At 40.7% G+C, this 24,876-nt stretch overlaps 1 protein-coding gene across 5 annotated transcripts in view; it reads left to right on the top strand.

The window, feature by feature from the left end:
• The window catches only part of LOC117515584 (cingulin-like protein 1), a 68,829-nt gene extending 47,144 nt beyond the window's left edge, over positions 1-21,685 (top strand). For 2 of the 5 annotated variants that reach the window (XM_034176207.1, XM_034176206.1), the window contains 10 exons: positions 1,294-1,398; positions 1,481-1,633; positions 1,738-1,908; positions 2,088-2,240; positions 9,924-10,013; positions 14,045-14,128; positions 14,386-14,510; positions 20,800-20,908; positions 20,992-21,155; positions 21,252-21,324. In XM_034176207.1, the coding sequence (XP_034032098.1) occupies positions 1,294-1,398; positions 1,481-1,633; positions 1,738-1,908; positions 2,088-2,240; positions 9,924-10,013; positions 14,045-14,128; positions 14,386-14,510; positions 20,800-20,908; positions 20,992-21,155; positions 21,252-21,324 (1,227 nt within the window). Of the gene's footprint in view, positions 1-1,293; positions 1,399-1,480; positions 1,634-1,737; positions 1,909-2,087; positions 2,241-9,923; positions 10,014-14,044; positions 14,129-14,385; positions 14,511-20,799; positions 20,909-20,991; positions 21,156-21,251 lie in introns of all 5 variants that reach the window. The other 3 variants (XM_034176205.1, XM_034176209.1, XM_034176208.1) reach the window with 2 other exon arrangements.
• The last annotated feature ends 3,191 nt before the right edge of the window (positions 21,686-24,876 follow it).

The following is a 24,876-nucleotide window of genomic DNA, read 5'->3' on the forward strand; positions in this document are numbered from 1 at the left end:
TGGACGAGAGAGAAAATTGGCCAGATTTCTAGAAATGAGAGCTGCTCCATCCAAAGTGGGATGGATGCCGTCTCTGTAGAAAACTACAGAGTCCGACATTGTTTTTGCAAAGTTACACACCGATTTAATGTTAATTTTAGTGACCTCCGATTGGCATAACCGGGTGTCATTACTGCCGACGTGAATTACAATCTTACCAAATTTACGCTTAGCCTTAGCCAGCAGTTTCAAATTTCCTTCAATGTCGCCTGCTCTGGCCCCCGGAAGACAATTGACTATGGTTGCTGGTGTCGCTAACTTCACATTTCGCAAAACAGAGTCGCCAATAACCAGAGTTTGATCCTCGGCGGGTGTGTCGTCGAGTGGGGAAAAACGGTTAGAGATGTGAACGGGTTGGCGGTGTACACGGGGCTTCTGTTTAGGGCTACGCTTCCTCCTCACAGTCACCCAGTCGGCCTGCTTTCCCGGCTGCTCGGGATCTGCCAGGGGGGAACTAACGGTGGCTAAGCTACCTTGGTCCGCACCGACTACAGGGGCCTGGCTAGCTGTAGAATTTTCCATGGTGCGGAGCCGAGTCTCCAATTCGCCCAGCCTGGCCTCCAAAGCTACGAATAAGCTACACTTATTACAAGTACCGTTACTGCTAAAGGAGGCCGAGGAATAACTAAACATTTCACACCCAGAGCAGAAAAGTGCGGGAGAGACAGGAGAAGCCGCCATGCTAAATCGGCTAAGAGCTAGTAGCTATGCTAAGCTAGCGGATTCCTAAAAACACGCAAAGTGAATAATGTGTAAATAATTTAGAGGTGATTCAGCAGAAGGAGTGCTTTAGTTAAGGCACGTAAAGATTACACTGGGAAACAAATCGTAATCTAGATAACTAGATCAATCTAACTGCGCAGATTAAACAGCTAACAGATACAGAAAAACACCGCTGTGCTCCGGAACAGGAAGTGATACAATACCGCAGTGAGAGCCAATCAAAACGTGCGAACAAATTAATCAAAATGTGGGACTGAATTAATCAATCTGTGGGAACAAATTGTCAGTGAATATGTTGTTTCTAAAATCTAATCTGGCACTTGTGGGCAGAAATGCATGTTTAATATGTGCCATATTTATCGAGTGAGTTTCAAATAAGAGTTAAAACATCTGTCTGAAGAAGTGAATTTATCATAAAGAACATGTTTGGAATCTTTTATCACTACTATTGTTTAAATCAGTGTAACGTGATTTATTGTGTCATTTTCCTGTATATTCACATTATGTCTCATTGTCTTTCTTGTTCTGCAGAGAGAAAAGCAACAGGTTGAGGAGGTGCTAAAGGATGTAAGGAAGAATGAGGAGGAGATGTGTCAGTCTAACCAGTTGCTCCTCACTCGCTTAGAAGATGTTCAGGTATACAGAGAAGGTTCCAGCACAACATCAGATTCAAGTAGATTTGGAAACTCAGACTCCTCTGTGTGTTTTCTTCTGACAGTGTAAGTTAAGCAAGCTCACCCATGAGCATAGGGAGCTGAAAGAGAAGCTGAAGGAGGAGAGGAAGCAGACTGAGGAGCTGTGGAAGACAAAGAACGACCTGGAGGAGGAGAAGAGGCTGCAGGACAGGATGGTGGAACAGCTGCAGAGGAAGGTGAGCACAGATATGTTTGTCTTTGACCATTTCCTTCACACAGATCATTCTGTGTGACACAAATAAACACGTTATCCAACACGTAAAGCTCTTCGTGTGCTCAGATGAACAGCATCATGGAGGAGTGCGAGTCATGCACTGACACTCTGCAGAACCAGGTCGATGAGGCCCGAGAGAAGAGTCAGAGAGAGCTTGCCGAGCTGCGGAGACAGCTGCAGGAAAAGGGAGCAGAGGTGGAGAAATCCCGACACGCTGCCAAGAAACTGCAGGAAGAGGTGTGTTCATCTGTTAGTCACCAAAGAGGAGGTGAAAAGTCAGCAGGAGTGTGTCACATTTTCAACTTAACTTTGTTAACAAAGATAAAACGGTACCAGATAAATCACAATCACATTTTAATGACTTTTGAACCACATAAGGAAGAGCTGCTCACAGTGTGATTTTAATCCGCATTTAGCTCCTCCCCCTCAAGGACGATCTACTCCGATGTCAAAAGGAGCAGCAGGAGGCTCAGCTGAGGAGCCGGCAGCTGGAACAAATGATGGAGGAGCTGGAGGAAAGGAACACTATCACGGTGGACGACCGCGAGCGACAGGTCAAACTCATGGAGGTAACTCAGAAGAAAACGCTCTCAAATAATAGTTACCTCCGCCAAGAAGGTTATGTTTTCGGTCGTGTCCGTTTGTTTGTTGGTTGGATTGTTAGCAGGATTACTCAAAAAATCCTCAACGGATTTCAATTAAATTTTTACCAGTCGTGTATCTTGGGCTAACTTAGAAGTCATTAAATTTTGGTAATGATCCGGAACATGATCTGGATCCAGCAATTTTTTTAAGGATTCTTTATCATTGCAGGATAGGGCCAGTTTCAACATTTTTGCATCTAACTTCATGAAGACGGGTCACAAAGGCTGAACAAAAATTAAGTTACGACACAACAATAATTTAGCATTTGTTTTTCCTCATTGAATAAACTTATTAGAAAATAAAAAAAAAAACGTGTAGTTCATGCAGTTTCTCTTTATAAATACATTTGCTGAAGATCTAAGGGTTTAACCACTGAATCTGAAACATGACAGTAGATGCGTGAAATGATGTGGAATAAGTCTCTTTGCCAAAGGGTATTCCATGTGACGTCAGTGAACCTATGGCCTTGGCGGAGGTTTGTGCTCTCCAAGTGCTTCTAGTTATGGTGTATAACTATATCATAAAATACAATACTCTAAGTTACTATACTAGCATTGATTTCTGAATTTGTGGTAACAGTCTCTCTTTCATTAAACCACCTTCTTTGAATAGCAGCTTGCACTCATCTGTGTGCCCTTAGGTGTAGTGGTCTTAAATGAAGAGTGCTCAGGAGCAATAGTCCAAGCAAACCTGGTGTAAAGTACAGATAGTCTTCAGATAGGCCTTCTGGGATGTGTGGGAAATGAGGTAGTTGAGGAGGATGAAGAGGATGAGATGTGATGGATGACTGTTTGCATGCTTTGATGCTCTGCACACATAAACCTTCCCTCACCAGAAAACCTCTTACTCCTGAGTTTGCCATCTAAATAGCAGTGCGGCCGTTGCTGTTACACTTGTATCTTAACCCTTTCTAAGTCTGTATATCCCATCAATGGGAAATTTCACTTTTTATTTGTGAGATACTGACAAGTCAAAATGAGGCAGGTGGTAGGGGGTTAAAGGCAGCTGCAGGTAGAGCTGCAACATTTAACCCATTAATCAAACATTAGTCAACAACTATTTTGACAATTGGTTAATCATTTTGAGTCATTTTTAAATGATAATTTAATATCCAAATTCTCTGATTTTAGTATTTTAAATGTGAATAAAATCTGGTTTATTTCCTCCTATCAGGCAATAAACTGACTATCTCTGGCTTGTGGACAAAACAAAGCAGAGAAAAAACGAGCACTCACAGGAACCAGGAGTGGAGGTGCACGGCTCAAAAACTAAGTCAATGTAAAAATATAGCCAGCAACACTCAAGTGTCCTTCTTAATAAAGGTTTTAATGACTCACGGCAAGGCGACAGGATCAGGAGCACAGACGCGTTTCGACTAGGTCTTCATCAGTGTGTAAGGCCGTTCAGGAAATGACGTCTTTTATGGTAACCAGGCCCAGCGCCAGAAAAAAAATATTAAGGGGGCGATGAGTTTATCACAGGGGGCGGGGTCGGGCCCCCCCCCCAAAAAAAGTGCGCACCGGAGGGTACGTGCCTCTGAACGTGCGTAATGAATTGGGTGCGCTCCTGGAAAGCTCATGTATTTAGGCTACACCGTTGTAAGAGACTGACTGAGTAAGAGTAAAGAGTGATGACAGTATTTTTTTAATTATTATTTGAATGTATAGACCCTCAGTCAAGTGATCTCCTGCATAACATAAAACCAAACCAACAACTGATCTGAGAAACGACACGAGACAGTAGATTAACCCCACATACAGCCCTCCATCACAAGCGCAAACACAACGCAATTGGGCATGTGCGCCACTCCATGGCACAGAGCCCAACTGCGCATGCAGTCACAAAGTTCTTCTGAAAAACTGGAGCGATCTGAATTTGGTTGGATGAATATGGGTGTGTGTGGAGACAATTCACCTCGTTCACAACGTGACAGAACTTAACGATGCGCTGTTACGCACAATAGCGCGCAACAACATGGAACACTATTCTTGACCGTGCGTAATGGTTCCTGATAATTCTCCAGCAACACGTGCCATTAATCGTAACGTGTGGTAACAGGTAGCAGCACTTCCTGAGGACACCTGACACCTCTGCCCCGAATCATCACATTCGTGATCAGCGGCCAAGAATGTGTACTTCGTGGCATTCATGACTTGTCATCGTTATGTGTAAACGCAGCATTAACACCCTCCCCAAGTGAGTCGTGCTGCATGATCTGCCTTTTGCTTGGTGGACTTGACGAATCCCAGGAACTCCAGCTCTGACACTGCTTGAATAAATCAAGCATGCTTTAGTTCGTCCACCTTGCCATAATCGCTGTACTCAGGATCCTTGCCCTCTGCCGCACTGACAAGCGCAACCCTCAACCTATCAAATAATACAATAATAATCCATTTTTACCGTTTTTAAAGTGTTGGTTTCGCTACATAGATGATATCTTTTTCATTTTTTCTGGAACTGTGGCTCAACTTGAGGATTTTAAGGTTTATATTGATTCTAGGATGCCTACTATCAAGTTTACGCTATAATTTAGCTCTGATTCTTTCTTTTCTTGATGTGAATGTGTGTAAGGGTGACTATTTTAGTACCAGTCTGTATAAGAAAAAGACTGACTCTAATAGTTATTTGCATTTCACCAGTTATCATCCATCTGGTCTTAAAAAGAGTCTGCCTTTCAGTCAATTTTTGAGAGTAAGGAGAATTTGTAGTACTGAGGAGAGTTTTGATGTACAGGCAGAGGAACTCTATAATATATTTCTAGTAAAAGGATATGACAAAAAGACAGTGGTGGACTGCTGGCACAGGGTCAAACAAATTGACAGACGGTCGCTTTTAACTCCTAAACCTCGTCCATCCAATACTTCACGGTTGGTCTGTGCCACTACTTTCTCGGATATCACACTAGATCTTAAAAACAGTGTTAAGAAATATTGGTACATTTTGTCAAGTGATCCACAAGTTGGCCATTTGTTTCAAGAGTTGCCTATATGTGCCCATAAGAGAGCCCCTAACCTGAGAGACAAGCTTGTTAAGACAGACACATATATGCACCCGGAACATTTTTTGTCTTCACTGCCTAATGGGAATTATCCTTGCCGGGGTTGTGTTCAGTGTAACGCTATGATTAAGGGAGACTGCTTTACACATCCACATTCGGGCCGTAAATATTTGGTGAAGAGCAGGATTTCCTGCAAAACTAAGTTTGTTGTTTACGTGCTAAAATGCCCTTGTGGCCTGTGTTATGTAGGCAAGACTAAGAGAGAAAGACTTGCATCTCGGGACGTAAAAGTAACATTAGGAACAGAGTTGAAAAGTCTTCGGTGGCGAGACATTTTTTGAGTGCTGGCCACGATGTATGTTCTCTCAGATTTCAAGGTATAGAAATGGTTGAACCCCCTAGACGGGGAGGTAACAGGGAAAAGCTTCTATTACAGCGGGAAGCGTTTTGGATACATACACTGCAAACGGAATTTCCGAGGGGAATGAATGAGGAATTACTATTGGGCTGCTTTCTTTAAATTTGTATGTGTCGTAGGTTTTCTATTTGTGCCTACTTTTTTGGGCCTTGTACTTATATTTTTTTTGAGGTGTGTTTTTTATCCTTTACTATGCCTTTTTCGTTTTGTAAAGGCTTAATGTGTAATTCTTTTTATATTTGTATTGTTTCTATTTATGAGCTTCATTGTTATTGATATATGTTTTTGTATTTTTTCATGAATGTCTTTTTATATACTGTTTTTTGTAAGTGTGTAGCCCTAAGGACAGTAGTTTCAGTTTGAGCCTTTGTTCACTGGTGCCCATATGTGGTATATACAAGCCACAGCTGGTGATGTAGACCTTTATATATTGGTAGGCCTCATTTTGGTACTCTTACGTGTTGATGATGTTTTTTTTTTTTGTAGTGTAAAAATGTTTTTTACAGTGTAAATTGTTTTGTAGTGTATTTTCTCTACAGTGGGCTTTTTCTTATTTTTCTTTTTATTATTTCCTTATTATTATTATTATTATTATTATTATTATTATCCGCTTTTTGTTTTGGTTTATTATTAGTAATGTATGCACTTGGATGTCTTGTGGAGTTCTACACCTGTTTTTGATTGGTGTTACCATAAAAGACGTCATTTCCTGAACGGCCTTACACACTGATGAAGACCTAGTCGAAACGCGTCTGTGCTCCTGATCCTGTCGCCTTGCCGTGAGTCATTAAAACCTTTACTAAGAAGGACACTTGAGTGTTGTGGACAAAACAAGACATTTGAATGTGTCATCTTGTCCTGTGGAAAACATTAAACAATGCTTTTCACCATTTTGTGACATTTTGTGGACAAGCAACAAATCGATTAATCGGTCAATTATTTTCTCAACTAATCAATCATGAAAATAATCATTTCTTGTAGCCCCAGTGACAGGTGACAGATTTATTTAATATTATGCCCAAAACATGCCAATAATAACAACAATAGTAATAATAATAATAATAATAATAATAATAATAATAATTGTTTATTTTAAAACTTCAGTGCCAGTAAAGTCCTTCACAGCACACACAATAAAAATAAAACAATACAGCTAGTTAATACAAATAAAAAAGAATAAAAGCACATAAAAATGGAAAAAAACAAACTATAAATATTTCACACCATCAACACCATAACCATGACCACTATTTTGATAATCAGTGACTTAGTGGTTGGAACTATTACCTTACAGCAAGAAGATCCTAGGATCTCTTCCTGCCTGGCCCTTTCTGTGTGCAGTTTGCATGTTCTCTGCTTGCATTTCCTGTGATTGCTCTGGTTTCCTCCCACAATTAAAAACATGCTTATTTAGGGTCTGTTCCTTTCTCTGCCCCTGATCAAGGCAGCGTCTCTACGTCTGGAGTTGATCTTCAGCTACCGGACTGTGGCTGCCCACTGTTCCGTTGGATTGTGTCAAACTGTATTTATGATGGGTTAAATGCAGAGGACAAATTTCATTGCAAGTACGGTGCACCCGGAAAGTATTCCCAGCACTTTGTTTTTTCCACATTTTGTTTGTTACAGCCTTATTCCAAAATGGAGTAAATACATTTTTCCCTCATGTCAACATGAAAAAAACGTTTTTTTGGGTTTTTTTTTTTTTGGGGGGGGGGGGGGGTGCAAATTTATTAATAATAATAATAATTTAAAAAAAGAAACCATATGTACATAAGTATTCACACCCTTTGCTCAATACCTTATTGATGCACCTTGGCAGCAATTACAGCTTCAAGTCTTCTTAAATATGATGCCACCTATCTTTGGACAGTTTTGCCCATTCCTCTTTGCAGCACCTGTCAAGCTCCATCAGGTTGGATGGGGCGCGTCGGTGCACAGCCATTTTCAGATCTTTCCAGAGATATTCAATCGGATTCAGGTCTGGGCTCTAGCTGGGCCACTCAAGGACATTCACAGAGTTACTACTCTGTGAAAGCCACTACTTTGATATTTTGGCTGTGTGCTTAGGGTCATTGTCCTGCTGAAAGATGAACCTTCACCCCAGTCTGAGGTCAAGAGCGCTCTGGAGCAGGTTTTCATTCAGGATGTCTCTGTACATTGCCTCATTCATCTTTCCCTCAATCCTGACTAGTCTCCCAGTTCCTGCTGCTGAAAAACATCCCCACAGCATGATGCTGCCACCACCATGCTTCACTGTAGGGATGGTGCCTGGTTTTCTCCAAACATGACGCCTGACTTTCACACCAAAGAGTTCAATCTTTGTCTCATCAGACCAGAGAATTTTGTTTCTCATGGTCTGAGAGTCCTTCAGGTGCCTTTTGGCAAACTCCAGGTGGGCTGCCATGTGCCTGTTACTAAGGAGTGGCTTCTGTCTGGCCACTCTACCATACAGGCTTGATTGGTGGATTGCTGCAGAGATGGTTGTCCTTCTGGAAGGGTCTCCTCTCTCCACAGAGGAATGCTGGAGCTCTGACAGAATGATCATTGGGTTCTTGGTCACCTCCCTGACTAAGGCCCTTATCCCCCGATCACTCCGTTTAGATGGGCTGCCAGCTCTAGAAAGAGTCCTGGTGGATCTGAACTTCTTCCATTTACGGATGATGGAGGCCACTGTGCTCATTGGGACCTTCAAAGCAGCAGAAATGTTTCTGTACATTTTTCCACCAATTTGTACCTTCAAACAATCCTGTCTCGGAGGTCTACAGGCAGTTCTTTAACCATGCTTGGTTTGTGCTCTGACATGCACTGTCAGCTGTGGGACCTTATATGTAGACAGGTGTGTGTCTTTCCAAATCATGTCCAATAAACTGAATTTATCACAGGTGGACTCCAATTAAGCTGTAGAAACATCTCAAGTTTGTAAGTTAAAATTTGCAATAATCTAAAAAAAAAAAAAAAAAAAACTTTTTCACATTGTCATTATGGGCTATTGTGTGTAAAATGTTGAGGGGGAAAAAATGAATTTCATCCATTTTGTAGTAAGACTGTAATATAAAATGTGGAAAATTGGACCGCGGTGAATACTTTCTGGACGTACGGTATGTACAATGACAATAAAGGCCCTTATTATTATTATTATTATTATTATCATGACCATTTAAATGACTAAATACAACTGCTTTGTGCCCTGCTTCCCTGCTGAGTTGGTCCTGATGAGTACTTGACTGGCAGACTGCTTAGGAACTCCAGGAGCTGTGTGTTTATACAACTAGAATTGTGTCAGAAAGGACGTATGGTGTCAAAGGTGTGCCAAATCCCAATGAGGATCTGGACTGGATCTGCTGTGGCAACTGGGGGCAAAGGGGAGTTGGCCACGCCCCAAATACACCTGTCCTCTGTGATTTAGACTACATGGTGTCGATTGTGATGAAAGGGCCTTTATATTACATTTTTATTGCTTCCTTTACTTTGGTACAGTACCTGAATAATGTACTCCTGTTTTGTAACTTACATTTGCATCAACCTTATCATTAAAAAAACTATTGCTTCTGTGTTCAAGTGTTTCCAAAATATCAACACAAACCAGTTTTAAGTTTAAGGGGTAAATGCACCCAAACAAAAACACAAAACTTTCCAGCCACAGCAGAACACCTAGTTCTCCAGCTAAAGCTTAAACCTGAAAGGCTAAAGAACAGTTACACAGTTCTGATGATGTTTGTGCTTAAATGAAAGAAAAAAACCTCAAAGTGGTCGCTACATGCAGAAGGAGCGGTTATTTTACTCGAGCACATGAGTGCATGTTTTTGACACAAGCCATTTGGAGGTTTGATTTGTTCAGGAGCCAGTATTTACAGCTTCCTGTGAGACTGATGTGAAATTCTCACACGTCGGTGCCGTTTGATTGGCTGATGGCAAAACATGTACAATGACTGCGCTGGCTGCTGACACTGTGTATCCAAGCTGATGTTTGCTGTAAATGTTATCAGGCCTGTCTGGGCAGCACACACTGAGTTCCTCTCATTCCCACAAACCTCTTCAAATTCTCATAAGTTTGTTCTTCAAATTTATGTCCTATCACTGACCTTGAAGGTTGTATTACATCAGGCCTCGTGTATGTCTTATTGTCACACTGTTGAGTGAATGACTGTAATGCTGGATTGTCACATTTGTCCATTTTTCCTCCACCGTCAGGGTCGTATCCATCAGCTGACAGAGGATCTGAGTGATGAACGCAGTAGCGCCGACCGCCTGATGGAACGATTAGACAAACACAAAGAACAGGCAAGTTTATTCCCTCCCTATTTGGGATTTGTTTGAATTAAAAAATTTCCCCAATACTTGGTACAGATAAAAATCCTAGTTTCACTGCTCAGACTGGCTCTTCATAGAGAGTATAAACATATTAGGTACCTTAGAATTTTGATCAATCTGTAATGTTTGATAGTTTTCTGGTGTAAAACTTGTGCCAAATCCCAGTATGACTGTACGAGGTCTCTTAGATAATAAACCGACCCTTTTATTTATTTTTTTAACTATATGGATTTGAATGACATGCGATTACACCAATCATGCTTGAACCCTCGTGCGCATGCGTGAGTTTTTTCACGCGTGTCGGTGACGTCATTTCCCTGTGGGCAGGCCTTGAGTGAGATGTGGTCCCGCCCTCTCGGCTGAATTCCTTTGTTTCACACGCTGCTCGAGACGGCGCGCGTTGCTTTATCAAAATTTTTTCTGGACCTGTGAGGAATATCCGAGTGGACACTATTCGAGAAATTAAGATGGTTTTTTGTGAAAAGTTTAACGGCTGATGAGAGATTATGGGGTGTTTCTGTCGGTGTAAGGACTTCCCACGGAGCGGGACGTCCTGCAGCGCTTCCAGGCGCTGTCGTCGGCCTGTTTCGAGCTTAAAACATCCTAATTTAAGGCTTAATTCACCCAGGACATCGTGAGAGAACAGAGAAGATTCAGAAGAGGCCGGCATGAGGAATTTATGCGGACATTCCACTGTTTAAGGACATTTTTTTAATGAAAGACGTACGCGCAAATTCGCCGAGTCGTTTCCGTGACGACTCGGCAAATCTGTGTACGCCGCGACAGGAAAAACACCTCCGTGTTGAAAACCATTTGTAGAATTCAGGCGGCTTTTAATGGCTTTCAACAAGTGAGTAACTGAGAAATTGTTTAACAGCTTGGGCATGTTCCAACTTGCCCGTTAAGATTTCCAACGGAGGTGTTTTTCCTGCCGCGACCCCCCGCGGTCGGGTCCAGCCCGACATGCGACTCTGCCCGCACGTTCTTTCATTACAAAATGACCGTTAACAATGGAATGTCCGAATAAACTCCTCATGCCGACTTCTTCTGAAAGTTCTCTGTTCTCTGACGACTTACTGCGTCAACAGAGCCTGAAATGTGGAAGTTTTCAACTTGAAACGGCGAGACGCTGCCGCCTCGAAGCGCAGATCGCCGTCAGGCGCCGTGGACCGTCCTTAAAGCGACACTACCAGACCAAAATCTCTCATCAGCCGTTAAAATTTTTACCGAAAACCAGCTGAATTTATTGAATGGTGTCCACTCAGTTGTGCCTTACAGTTTTGAAAAAATTTTTATCAAACAAAGCAACAGTCTCTGAGCCATTCCTAAACAATGAAAAAAATCGACGAGCGGGTGGACGACTCCTCACTCAAAGACTGCCCACAGGCGAATGACGTAACCGACAGGCGTGAAAAAACTCTTGCATGCCCACGAGGGTTCAAGCATGTCTGATGTAATCACACGTGATTCAAATCCATATGGTTTTTGAAAAAATAATAAGGTCGGATACTTTTCTAATAGACCTCGTATATTGGATTGGTTGTGGCGAACCCGAAACAACTAAAACTAAAACAAACAACGACAACATACGAATTTACCAATACTAGGTGGTAGTACCTGTGGGCATGAAGACAGTCAGGACTATGGTAATCTTACAGCTGACCACAATGAACTTGACCTTCAGCCAAATGACTGATCTTGGACTGACCTTGGTAGGCCGATTCAGGAATCCACTGAGGTGTGTGCCACATTTGGTCGTAATTTTGTTGAAAATTAAATTCTGTAACCTTTACCAAAATACATTATTTAAGACCTATTTTGGGGTTAGCCTTCACTGACATACCAAGTTTGGTATCTGGTATCTGCCTGCCCATTTATTGGTAGGCCAATAAATGGGCAGGCAGACGTAACCTTGACCCCAGTGATTGACATCTGCCAAATTTGACCTCAGCAGGCTAATTCAAGAATATACGTCCATATAACCGTCATCAAGTTTGGTGGGAATTGGCCAAAGGACCTGAGAAGAGAAGGAGAACAAACAGACAGATGTTGCTGAATTAGATATTTAGCAGTGTTTAACAGTTTCCAGGCACATTTAATGCATCTAAAACTCTTTGCTTAGTTCTTGATATGTCTTATTGTCTAATGGCATCATCCATGTCTTGTCGTTGGCTGATCTCAGAGGAGCAGACATAAATGTCTATCGTACAGTCAGTTAAAAGACAAAAACAACTTAATTACAGTGAGCGCTCCATCACTGGGCCTCTGGATGTTATTAGAGAAAAGAGCCTTTCGATTTATTGCGGCTGGTCAGATCAGACAGCATTTCCTCTGTTTTGTTTTTTTAAATTAAAAACTTCCTGAAAGGCATTTATTAAAGGAGTGGTAAAATAAACATTTTCAACAAGCTAATATAAATCATGGGGCATTTTTATTAAAAAACACCACACCCTTACTAAATTTTGGCAGGTGGTACATTTCTTTTTTCTTCCACAAATTAAGTGGATGTGTCAGCAGGTGTATCTCACAGAGAAGACGAGACTCCAGACATGGAATTCCTTTACACTTGCTTAGTACCCGTGGGCATGAAGCTAGTAACAGCTGTGCCAATCCCACACTCTCACGAGCGCCACTAGCTTAAAACTGGACGCTTTCATTTTGGCCGAATGTCTAGCCAGTTTCTGGGTATTGTGTTAGTACGCACCCCCGGCCGACGTGCTTGATGAATTCCTGCGTAAAAAGTAGTTCCCAGATAATTGTGATAATTCCTGTGAGATAATGAGTATATCTCATCTAAATTAATCCTAAAAGTTACCAGTAATAAAATTATAAAGATAACTGAAGCTTTAAGAGTGGCCGTTATAATATTTAAGAAACTTAAAGTTTATGAGCAACTTCGCCTGTTATCGCTCAAGCACATTGTAAACAGTGACACGATGGAGTTTGATGCGGAAGAGTTCAGAAAGATACGATTTGTATGTTTTGATTACCATTTACAGTTGGCGATGAAAGACTTGGGTGTTAACTTCGTGTTAAAGTCAGAACAAGACGCTGCACTGAAAGAGATCTATCTGGGAAGAGACACATTCGGTGTGCTGTCGCTCCAACGAGAACGGCACGCTGAGCAGGGTGCGCCAGTCCAACGTTTGAGTCCAGTGATCTTCACCTTCACACAAATGATTAACCTCTGTCTGACCTTGAAAGGGAAATCTGGAACTCACCTAAGTTTGTGCCACATTTGGTCCAAATTGGATTGAAAATCAAATAATTCATTTTTTATGGCAATTTCAGGTCCTTCAATGACATACCATGTTTGACAGTAAAAGGACCCGAGAGGAGTAGGCCAATAAACAGACAGGCAGACATGACCTTGACCCCAGTGATTGCCCTTTGGCAAATTTGTCCTTTCTGGAGAATTCAAGAACCCACCTCCATATATGTGCCAGCTTCAGTGCAAATCAAACTGAAAAATGTTCAATTTTGGCTTTTTACGCTAATGACGTAACAACCTCAATGACTCTTTGACAAATTTGACCTCGCCCGGGCATCTCCAGAGTTCACCAACATATGTCGGCCAAATTTAGTGCACTTGGGATTGAAAAATCACACTTTTGACCTCTGACCCCAGTGACTTGCCAAAACAAACCCTTTAAAGGCATTTCTGGAATTGACCATCATTCACATTTCATGATTGGTGAAAATTGAGCAAAGAACCTGGGAGGAGCAAGGGAGCAACAGACAGATGAAACAAAAATTTTACCTTGTCAATGCAAATCCCTTAAGGGAAATTCTGTGGTCACCCTGCATACGCACAGCATGTTTAGCTGAAATTGGCCAAAGCAACTCAGTGGAGGAGCACACACACACACACACACACGTTTCTGAAATTATAGGATGATGAGCCCTATTTGTAGTTGATAAACTTTTCAAGTCATGATGCTGTATTTACTGATGGCTCACTGTGACTTTATAAAACTGATGTCATTCTGTTTGTGTGACAGATGGATCAGCTGAGAAATGAGCTGCTGCAGGAGCGAGGCCTCAGGCAGGATCTGGAGTGTGACAAAATGAGCCTGGAGAGACAGGTACTGACCTCTGACCCCAGACACCACACATGCAGGTTCACCAACTGTGTGAAAGTTTGCTCTCTGCTGACATTGCGTCACTTTAGAAGGTCTCAGTGCTAACCTGGCATAGATATAATCTAATTTCTATTCAGCAGACCTGGATAAAGAGGAGCATCCAGGAAATCATTTTAAAACATACCTTTGTGAGCGCTTTGTTGGATATGTGTGCACCAGTGAGTATCCCAGGTTCAGACGGTCTTTTCTGGTCTTTTCAGAATAAAGACCTGTGGGGCAGAGTGACTCATTTGGAAGGGTCACAGAGGACAAATCAGGATTCCCTTGTCTCCAAACTCAACACCCGCATCCAGGAACTTGAAGAACGGTTGCAAGGGGAACAGAGGTAAACTCCTCAGAATACTCCTTTATTGTTACCTCCGCCGAGGAGGTTATGTTTTCCGTCAAGTCCGTTTGTTTGTTGGTTGGTTTGTTAGCAGGATTACTCAAAAAATCCTCAATGGATTTCAATGAAATTTTTACCAGGGGTGTATCTTGACCTAACTTAGAAGTCATTAAATTTTGGTAATGATCTGGAACATGATCCAGAGCCAGTAATTTTTTTAAGGATTCTTTATCATTGCAGGATAGGGCCAATTTCAACATTTTTGCATCTACCTTCATGAAGACGGGTCACAAAGGCTGAACAAAAATTAAGTTACAACACAACAATAATTTAGCATTTGTTTCTCCTCACTGAATAAACTTGTTATTAGAAAATAAAAACAACTTGTGTAGTTCATGCAGTTTCTCTTTATAAATACATTTGCTGAAAATCTAAGGGTTTAATCCTCTGGGGCCGACGCCGTCGTATACGACGGCAGAGACCAAGCTTTACTAAATTATAAATAACTTTTTAATGATATGAGATAGAAACTTACTTTTTTTGGCTGAAAGGTTAACTCCGCAGACTTTCGAGCCAGCGTCTACCATCTTTGTACTCCTCATAGAAGCTGTGTGATGACGTGAGCAATGTGAGTGTCCAATCGGAATTGGTTCACCGTCACATGGTTTTCCATAATCCAATCGTAGGGCAGATTCACCTCACATGACACACCAAAGATTGTTTTTAGGAGTGATGTGTTACTAGTTTATTATAGTTTGTTGTGTGTTTTGAATAAATGTGTGGAAAATTATTTTCTGCTTTACTTTTTCCTTTCTTATTTCTGATTGTAAACCTATATTACACTTATAAAACACAACTATAGCATACATATTTTGAAAGTACAGGTTGTCCTGAAAAAAAGAGACATAAAACTTGATTGTGGCATGCAGGGAGAGCTGTTAACAGCAATAATAAAACATTTATGCCAGGCGAGTGAACTGTCCAAAAAATGAGGGTTAACCACTGAATCTAAAACATGATGGTAGATGCGTGAAACGACGTGGAATAAGTCTCTTTGCCAAAGGCTATTCCATGTGACGTCAGTGACCCTATGGCCTTGGCGGAGGTTTGCACTCTCCGAGTGCTTCTGGTTATTATTGAAACTCATTAGACCTAAAGCTATAATCTCTTTGATTTTTTTTTTTTATGCTTTAAGTCAGGAAAACAATTGTCTTCATTGCCACTGTCATTTTCTTCCATAGTGATTCACACCATTATATCACCACATGGGTAAAAATAGCGATGGGTCTTCCATGATACAAGGCAGCTCTGTTTCTTAGCATGCTGTTTGAAGGTCAAAGGGCACTATTAGTTATATACATTAATGTTAGCTTCAGAAAGCTAAAGAAAATGCATTTGACTTTTAATTGTAGCTGAAAGTGAGAAGAAATGACATACAATGGATACGGAATGACAACAATCAACACAGCTAATAAACAATAAATCACAAGAGATTGCATTGGGAAGAACAGCATATTTTCTCTGTCAGTTACCAGTACAATGTTTTTATTTGGTTTGCCAGAATAAGTCAGTGGAGAGATGAACAATTTATCACGGCATTCCTAAAGGGGGACTCCGGCAATTTTCATACTGGGCTCTATTTTTAGATGCTTTGAGGTTCATCTTTTCACTCAAGACAAAAAATTATTTTAATCAGTGCAATATTAATTTAGAACACAAACACTGTCATGGATTAACTGGCTGGGTAATGTTGTTATATGGAGCAAGCTAAAAACACCCACACTAAATCAGTTCTTGCTGCTGCTGAAAAGGCAAATATGTTATTATAAGTGTCTGGTAGCTAAGAGAGGATCCCTGAATGCATGTTTACCTCACAAAATGTAAAGAAACATTTTAAAGACTAGGATAGAAAGATGAGAGAGGTCTGTAATTTTCATCACAGGTACACTTCAACTATGAGAGACAAAATGAGAAAAAAAAAAATCCAGAAAATCACATTGTAGGATTTTTAAAGAATTTATTTGTAAATTATGGTGGAAAATAAGTATTTGGTCACCCACAAACAAGCAAGATTTCTGGCTCTTACAGACCTGTAACTTCTTCTTTAAAAAGCTTTTCTGTCCTCCACCTGTTACCTGTATTAATGGCACCCGTTGGAACTCGTTATCTGTATAAAAGACACCTGTCCACAGCCTCAAACAATCAGACTACAAACTCAACCACGGCCAAGACCAAGAGCTGTCGAAGGACACCAGGAAGAAAACTGTAGATGTGCACCAGGCTGGGAAGAGTGAATCTACCATAGTCAAGTGAATCTACAACAGACTGGTGTAATAAATCAACTGTGGGAGCAATTGTAAGAAAATGGAAGACATACAAGACCATTGATAATCTCCCTTGATCTGGGGCTCCACACAAGATGTCATCCCATGGGGTCAAAATGATCATGAAAACAGTGAACAAAAATCCCAGAACTACACGAAGGGACCTGATGAATGACCTGCAGAGAGCTGGGACCAAAGTAACAAAGGCTACACACTACGCAGAGAGGGACTCAAATCCTGCAGTGCCAGGCGTGTCCAGGCCCATCTGAAGTTTGCCAGAGAGCATATGGATGATCCAGAAGACGATTGGGAGAATATCATATGGTCAGATGAAACCAAAATAGAACTTTTTAGTAAAAACTCAACTAGTCATATTTTTAGGAAGACAAATGCTGAGTTGCATTCCAAGAACACCATACCTACTGTGAAGCATGGGGGTGGAAACATCATGCTTTGGGGCTGTTTTTCTGCAAAGGGGACAGGACGACTGATCCATGTTAAGGGAAGAATGAACGGGGCCATGTATCATGAGATTTTAAGCCAAAACCTCCTTCCATCAGTGAGAGCATTGAAGATGCAATGTGGATGGTCTTCCAGCATGACAATGATCCCAAACACACCGCTCAGGCAACGAAGGAGTGGCTCCGTAAAAAGCATTTCAAGGTCTTGGAGTGGCCGAGGCAGTCTCCAGACCTCAACCCCATAGAAAAGTTGTTGAGGGAGTTGAAAGTCCATGTTGCCCAGCGACAGCCCCAAAACATCACTGCTCTAGAGGAGATCTGCATGGAGGAATGTGCCAAAATACCAGCTACAGTGTGTACAAACCTGGTGAAGACTTACAGGAAAAATTTGACCTCTGTCATTGCCAACAAAGATTATGTTACAAAGTATTGAGTTGAACTTTTGTTATTGACTTATTTTCCACCATAATTTACAAATAAATTCTTTAAAAATCCTATAATGTGATTTCCTGGATTTCTTTTTTTTTTTCCCTCATTTTGTCTCTCATAGTTGAAGTGTACCTATGATGAAAATTACAGACCTCTCATCTTTCTAAGTAGAAGAACTTGCACAGTCAGGGACTGACTAAATACTTTTTTGCCCCACTGTACATGTCTGCCTGCTTGCAGACAGACAGCTATGAGAAGTGCAGCTCTATCCTTTGCAGGCACAGGAGACCCTACCCCTTTTCAGACATGTTGTAATTGGTGTACTGGGATTCATATATATGTGTGTGTGTGTGGATATAAACATTAGGAAATATTTATTTAATTTACTATTGATTATCTTTATTTTATTTGTAAATATTCACAAAAAAGGAAACATGAAAATAGAAATGGGAAAAAATATATTAGTATGTGTATATGTAAATATGTATGTATGTATGTTTGTATGTGTATATGTATGGATATATTTAAATCTCTTTGGTGTTAAAGATATGTAGATGTGGGTGTATTTATAATGTTTTGTTCATGTGGTTTCTGACAATAAATTAACCTGAAATGAGAGCTGACTAACAGAGAGAAAAGAGAGAGAGAGAAAAAAAAGATAATTTCTCTTCACACCATACAGACTTGCTGGCATATGACCCACTCATTCACAGGCATACAATTTTGATTTATGGTTAAAATTTTAAACAAACTAATTCTGGACAAGTTATTTAAATTAACGTCACGTCTGTAGTTTTATAAAGTGAAAATATCAGCTATATGTTTTAGTTTTAAAGTAATGCACAAATTTTGAAGGTTTTAGCATTTACACGCATGCCACGGTGCATTATGGGTAAATTAGATTCCTGGCATGAGTGGTTGGCTGCATACACAACTTACTGAAATGTGTAGTGGGTTTTACAAATAAATTTGTATTTGTAAATGTCATTTTTTTTAATTTGTAAAGAAAAAAGTCAATTTGAAAACTGAAAATTCTGTTTGTTAAGTAGATTCAGCACTTTTAGCCAATGTGTGGCAGGCGGCAAATGCAGTTCATACTGCCATGAACACTGCCATCTACTGGCCAGTAGATAGCAGTGTTCTTCCATGAGTTGTAGACTATAAACTTTCCTCTGATGAATGCTTTAAGAGCATCCCAAACCATGGATAATTTCTCTGTTGTTCCTTTATTTAATTCCTAAAGTATTCTTATATCTTACCCACGTTTTATGGCAAATTGATCATCCTGTAACCAACTTATGTTCATTCTCCATCGTCTACCATTTTAATCAGTGGCCACTGCCACTGGCTACTGCCATCTTTTTTTTTTTCCTTTTCCCCTTTAGGGTAAGTTTCATGTAGAATCATGACAAAACTAGCCTCACAGCTCTGCAATAGTATTTGATTAAAATCCACAAAGATATATACATAATGCCAGATGTATCCTATGAAAAAAACTTGTAGGCCATTGTCCCGACGAGATGATCCCCCGTCGAGAGGAGATCCACTGCGCAAGCGCATGCATGTGTAGTTCTCTCTACCCCGGACTTTAACACCTGCTCCGTTGAGTTTATCTACCTTGCTTTACCGCGCAACTGCACATGCGCATCTCCCCGTCATCTAACGACAATAGTCTACTTTAAAGACAGCGTGTGTACATGCAAGTCTTTACTTTTTTAAATTGAAAAGACACATTACTGTATTTTTATGTAAAGACAAAATTAAGTGAATTTTCTACTTTTCTTCAGTGGGGGAGCTTAACTCGACGGGTGAGGTGCGCATGCACAGTTGCGCTCTCCACCTCATAGCACACGAGAAAAGCTGCAGCTGTACATAATTTCTCTGTTATACCAGAAGTGATAAGAGATGGTTTCATCAGCGACATTCCGAGAGCAAATGCGTCATCCGCTACAAAATAATTATTTTATGTAACGCAGCACCCAAAGTGGGTTGAATTGGCACGACAAATTGCGCGGCAGTGCAAGTGTCAAGGTGGGTTAAGGAGAAAGAAAGTAGTTAGAAACAAAGAAGAAGCATATATTAGCTATTCAGGCTCCTACAGAACTTGACAAATATAAAAATCAAGCAGCACCTCGTAGCAGAATGTTATCAGTCTTCTTTGATGGATTATTAAGGCAGACAGTAACAAGAGAGTAATACTAACAAAACAAGACCAAAAAAAAAAACAAAGTATTGGAGCTGGTGGTTGCATATAAAAATATAACCCAGTGCTAAAATACCCTTGGCCGAATGAGCATAAAAATGTTTTTTTTTTTTTCAGATTTCAGAGGTTTCTCCCACAATAACTGTTTACCACAGATATGCCAAATTTACATATTTCCTAGCCAGTATAGCGGGCATTAAGGAGCCAAGAAATGGAAAGGCTTCTTTGAGTGTAATGGTATGCTTCAGTGTCTCAAACATGAATGCTCGCAATAGTCATTGTAATATATTCCATAGTTTGAGCATACATAAACTTCACTGTTTTGTGTCAATGTCTGTTGTTTGACTATAGTCCAAGTCTGGGTGTCCATGACAGCTGCCACAGAAAATTTCAGGCCTCTAAGTCCATTATTTGCTGAGATATTCTACCTTGAACATGGCTCCAGAAATGACAGCCATACTTTTTGCCTAAAAAAACGGCAGACCCCATGCACACTAAATTGGCCATATCTCAGAAACTACTTGGCTTACAGGCCTCAAACTTCAGATTTGTTGTTCTGAAATAGTCTGGGAATATTTGATTAAAATTTGAAGAAAATCTGAGACAAAGTCCATAAGGCCCCTCAAATATTCGTTGAATTGACATGGAATGACCCGCCGGTGATTTGATGGAACATTTGACTTAGTTTTAAATGTAATGGGGGTTTGATGACCGTGAGATATGCAGTCGTGCTTGTCCAGCCCTGTTCCAGCTCAGATCATTTTCGTTCCTGTTGTAAGAATGAGAGTATTCTGTGTTCAAGCAGTTTGATAGGTGTCGAGTTCTATGAATCCTCTGCTCTGATGTGATCTCTTGGTTTGTTTTCTCTCAAGAGACAACAACAATCTGCAACAAGCAAACCGAAAGCTGGAGCGCAAGGTGAAGGAGATGAAGATGCAGGCGGACGAGGAGCACGGGAGCCTGCAGAGCCAGAGAGATCAGGTAGACCATGTCTTTACCCGAAAGGAAACACAAGATGAGGACAGCAGTCCTGAGTCAGTGATTTACTTTGGCGACCTGTGCAGCTGACTCAGAAACTAAAGACGGCAAAGAGGCAGATGGACGAGGCAGAGGAGGAGATCGAGCATCTGGAACACGGTAAAAAGAAGCTACAGAGAGACCTGGATGAGCAGATCGAAGTCAACGAGCAGCTTCACAGCCAAATCACTGCACTGAGAAATGACGCCAGGTGAGCGCTCACAATCTGTCGACACACTTCTGTGTTTGCTGCACGCCGGTGTTCATCCACAAGAGGCAAAAACATGTTTTACGTTTGTATTAACAGGCGTAAGAAGAAATCCACCCCCCTCATGATGACTGTGGAGGACGATGTGAACGATGACCTCGGATCTGACTGATCTGCCATGAAATCAAACACCATCCAACAAATATTTATAGACTTTTTAAATAGACGTTGGACTCACCTTTATCTTATGTTAATAATTCTTCACAGTTGTTTTTGTAATGCTGATGTGTTTAACTTCAGTACAGCAGTTATGTCATTTTTACTCAATAACTCAAGTTATTTTTACAAAATATGATCAGAAGATTTGATTTGGTGTGGAGTAGTTAGATCCACATAAAAGGGCCAATGTAAATCATTTAAAGCTACATTTTTAACACGGGCAGATAGCACATCATTAATGAACTGATTTTTACAAAACTGTAAAAAAGTTCTATACATATTCAATAAAGCCTTTGCAGTGTGAGTCAGATTTGCAAAAAAAAAGCAGAAATATATCGTAAGAGTACGTATTATACAGATTTTCAGCGAGTTAATATAGATCAACAGTTTTCTTAAACGCACATCAATTTCAATTTCAATTTATTAATTTATATAGCGCCAAATCATGACAAAGTCGCCCCAAGGCGCTTCACATAATTCACAACAACACAAATTAATCTAAAATCAAAATTAAAAGCAACAAAAGCACAGTTAAAAGATAAAACACAGTAGAATAAAAACAAATTACAAAGCAAACACAAACAGACTAAAAAATTAATGATAAGACAGTCTAAAAAAGTGGCTCTTCAGTCTTGATTTAAAAATCTCCACCGTGTCAGACTGCCGAATAACAGCAGGTAGATCATTCCAAAGAGCCGGACCACGGTAGGAGAAGGCTCTATACCCCACAGACTTTTTGTTCATCCTCGGAACACACAGAAGCCCTGCGCCTTGCGAACGCAAAGGCCTCGCAGGTACGTAGGGCTTAACCAAGTCCACCAAGTAGGAAGGCGCCAGTCCATGAACAATCTTATAAAACAACAATAAAACTTTAAAATCCAATCTGGCGGAAACCGGTAGCCAATGAAGGGATGCCAGAATCGGAGTAATGTGGTCAAACCTTCTACTTTGTGTCAAAATTCTGGCAGCAGCATTCTGCACCAACTGAAGTCCTCGAATGCTAGACTGCGGCAGGCCAGAGAATAAAGCATTACAATAATCCAATCTAGAAGAGACAAATGCGTGAATCAGAGTCTCAGCATCAGCCATAGACAGGATGGGGCGAATCTTTGCTATATTTCTCAGATGAAAGAAAGCAGTCCCCAAGGTTCCTCACTTTGTCAGTATGATGTATAACACATGAACCTAGGCTAAGCGCCAGCTGATCAAATTGGTGCCGATGTCTTGCTGGGCCAAGAACCATCATTTCAGGCTTATCAGAGTTCAAAAGCAGAAAGTTGCTAGACATCCAACGTCTCACTGCTGCAAGACAGTCCTGTAAAGATTTTACGTGGACAGGATTTCCAGCAGCTATCGGCATATACAACTGAGTATCATCAGCATAACAATGAAAAGCAACCCCGAAACGCTGCAAAATGTTCCCAAGGGGTGCCATATACAGGGAAAAAAGCAGGGGACCCAGAACGTATCCCTGCGGAACCCCGAACTTCATGCCCTTAAAGTCAGAGGTAGTGTCATTGCACAAAACACAATGGGAATGACCAGACAGATAAGACGTCAGCCACACAAGAGCAGTTCCAGTAATCCCGAAACAGTTTTCTAGTCTATCAAGTAGAATATGATGATCAACTGTGTCAAACGCAGCACTGAGATCCAACAACACCAATGCTGTAGTAGTATCCGAGTCCATTGCTCGCAGAAAATCGTTAACTACTTTAATAAGTGCTGTTTCTGTGGAGTGATGTCTTCTAAAAGCAGACTGCAGTGGCTCAAAAAGGTCATTCTCAGTAAGATAGTCCACAAGCTGCCGTGAAACCACCTTTTCCAGAATTTTAGAGCAGAATGATAGGTTTGATATCGGCCTATAATTTTTCAATTCACCAGGATCAAGATTAGATTTCTTGAATAGTGGTTTAACCACTGCAGATTTAAAACAATTTGGAACAGATCCAGAGTTTAAAGAAAGGTTAACAATTTCCAGCACAGTCGGCCCAAGAATGGGCCAAAGATCCTTAAACAATTTTGTTGGTATAGGATCAAATAAACAAGTTGTGCTTCTAGTAGACATCACAAGTTTCGTCAGCACACCTTGTGAGATACTGTTAAATTCTGTGAATCTAGGTAGCACCTCAGTAGTAGTCCCCAGCTCAGTAGCTGAATACAATGATTGGGCCAAAGTATGCTGAGATGTGCTCAACCTAATATCTTCTATTTTCTTTTCGAAATAGTCCAGAAAGTCCTGTGCTGAAAAAGGAGAACGGCCAACAGGTGGCTGTCCATGAATAAGAAATGCCACCGTATCAAACAAGAACTTTGAGTTATGCTTATTTTTGTTGATCAATTCAGAGTAATAGGCCTGCTTCGTAGTCAATAAAGCATGCTTATAATCTAAAATAGCTTCACGCCACGCAAGGTGAAACACCTCTAGTTTGGAACTACGCCATTTCCGTTCCAACCCTCTAGCCTTCTTCCTAAGGTCACGCAAATAACTGTTGCCGCTGTAACCGCACATATTAAAGTTCATGCACGAAATGAACATTAAGGCGATGCATTAAAAAATGGATTATCACAGAGTGTAGCCCCGATAAAATACCTCATGTGGAGCCACTGGATGCCCTGATTACAGCTCGTAAGAGGCTGAGTTATAATGCCATGTGGAAAGCAAGAAACTAAAATATAACAGTCATCAGTTCTGCAAAATAAAGCATAAATCAGTGTCTCTGTGTCAGCTATAGACAGAGTTGGTCTAATGATTGCAGTGTTATGTAAAAGACAAAAGCTTATCAAAAATTACATAAACATTTTTAACAAACTGGTGTAGTACGAAATGGTCAATTAAATGTCTGTGTCTAGCAGGGTCAGTACCCATCACAGATTTGTCAGACTTCAAATGTAGAAAAGTAGATGTCTTCCAATTTTCAGTGCAGCCACACAGACGTCCAGCTGTGCAGTATGAGACACATTACCTGGAAAAACAAGCATATACATCTGTGCATCATCAGCGTAACACTGAACGTTGATCCCAGGTCTACATATAATCTGAGGGTCCCGAGGATAAACACAAATCTAAAGAATGGCAGATTGGCAAAGGATCAAGAAAGCAAATGGCGCATTTTGTGCCATAACAATTTTTGACAAATTCTGTAAGGAAACAAAATCAAATCAATAACAACATTTCTCAAGTATAGATCTGTCAAGTATTTTTTTTACAGTGCAGCAAGAATTGACTCTTCCCTTATTCTGTCATCAAGATGGTGAGGGTTATATGGTGCTAACAATTAAAAAGCACATACTAAAATTCATTCCAGATATTTATTCATATTCACACGCCTTGTGAAAGTCCAAAAACTTAAATAAATTGATATTTTAGGTCATTTTTTTTTCTTTGTACTTTGTGGCTGTACTGGTCCTGTGACTGCGCCCAGCTTTGGATGTGCATTTATTGTGTGAGCAAAGGATCAATGCTGCGTGCTGAGTGGCTGGGGTTGGTAGTGGTGGAGATAAG

The sequence above is a fragment of the Thalassophryne amazonica genome, chromosome 8 (assembly GCF_902500255.1).
Source record: "Thalassophryne amazonica chromosome 8, fThaAma1.1, whole genome shotgun sequence".
In the NCBI taxonomy this organism is placed as follows: Eukaryota; Metazoa; Chordata; class Actinopteri; order Batrachoidiformes; family Batrachoididae; genus Thalassophryne; species Thalassophryne amazonica.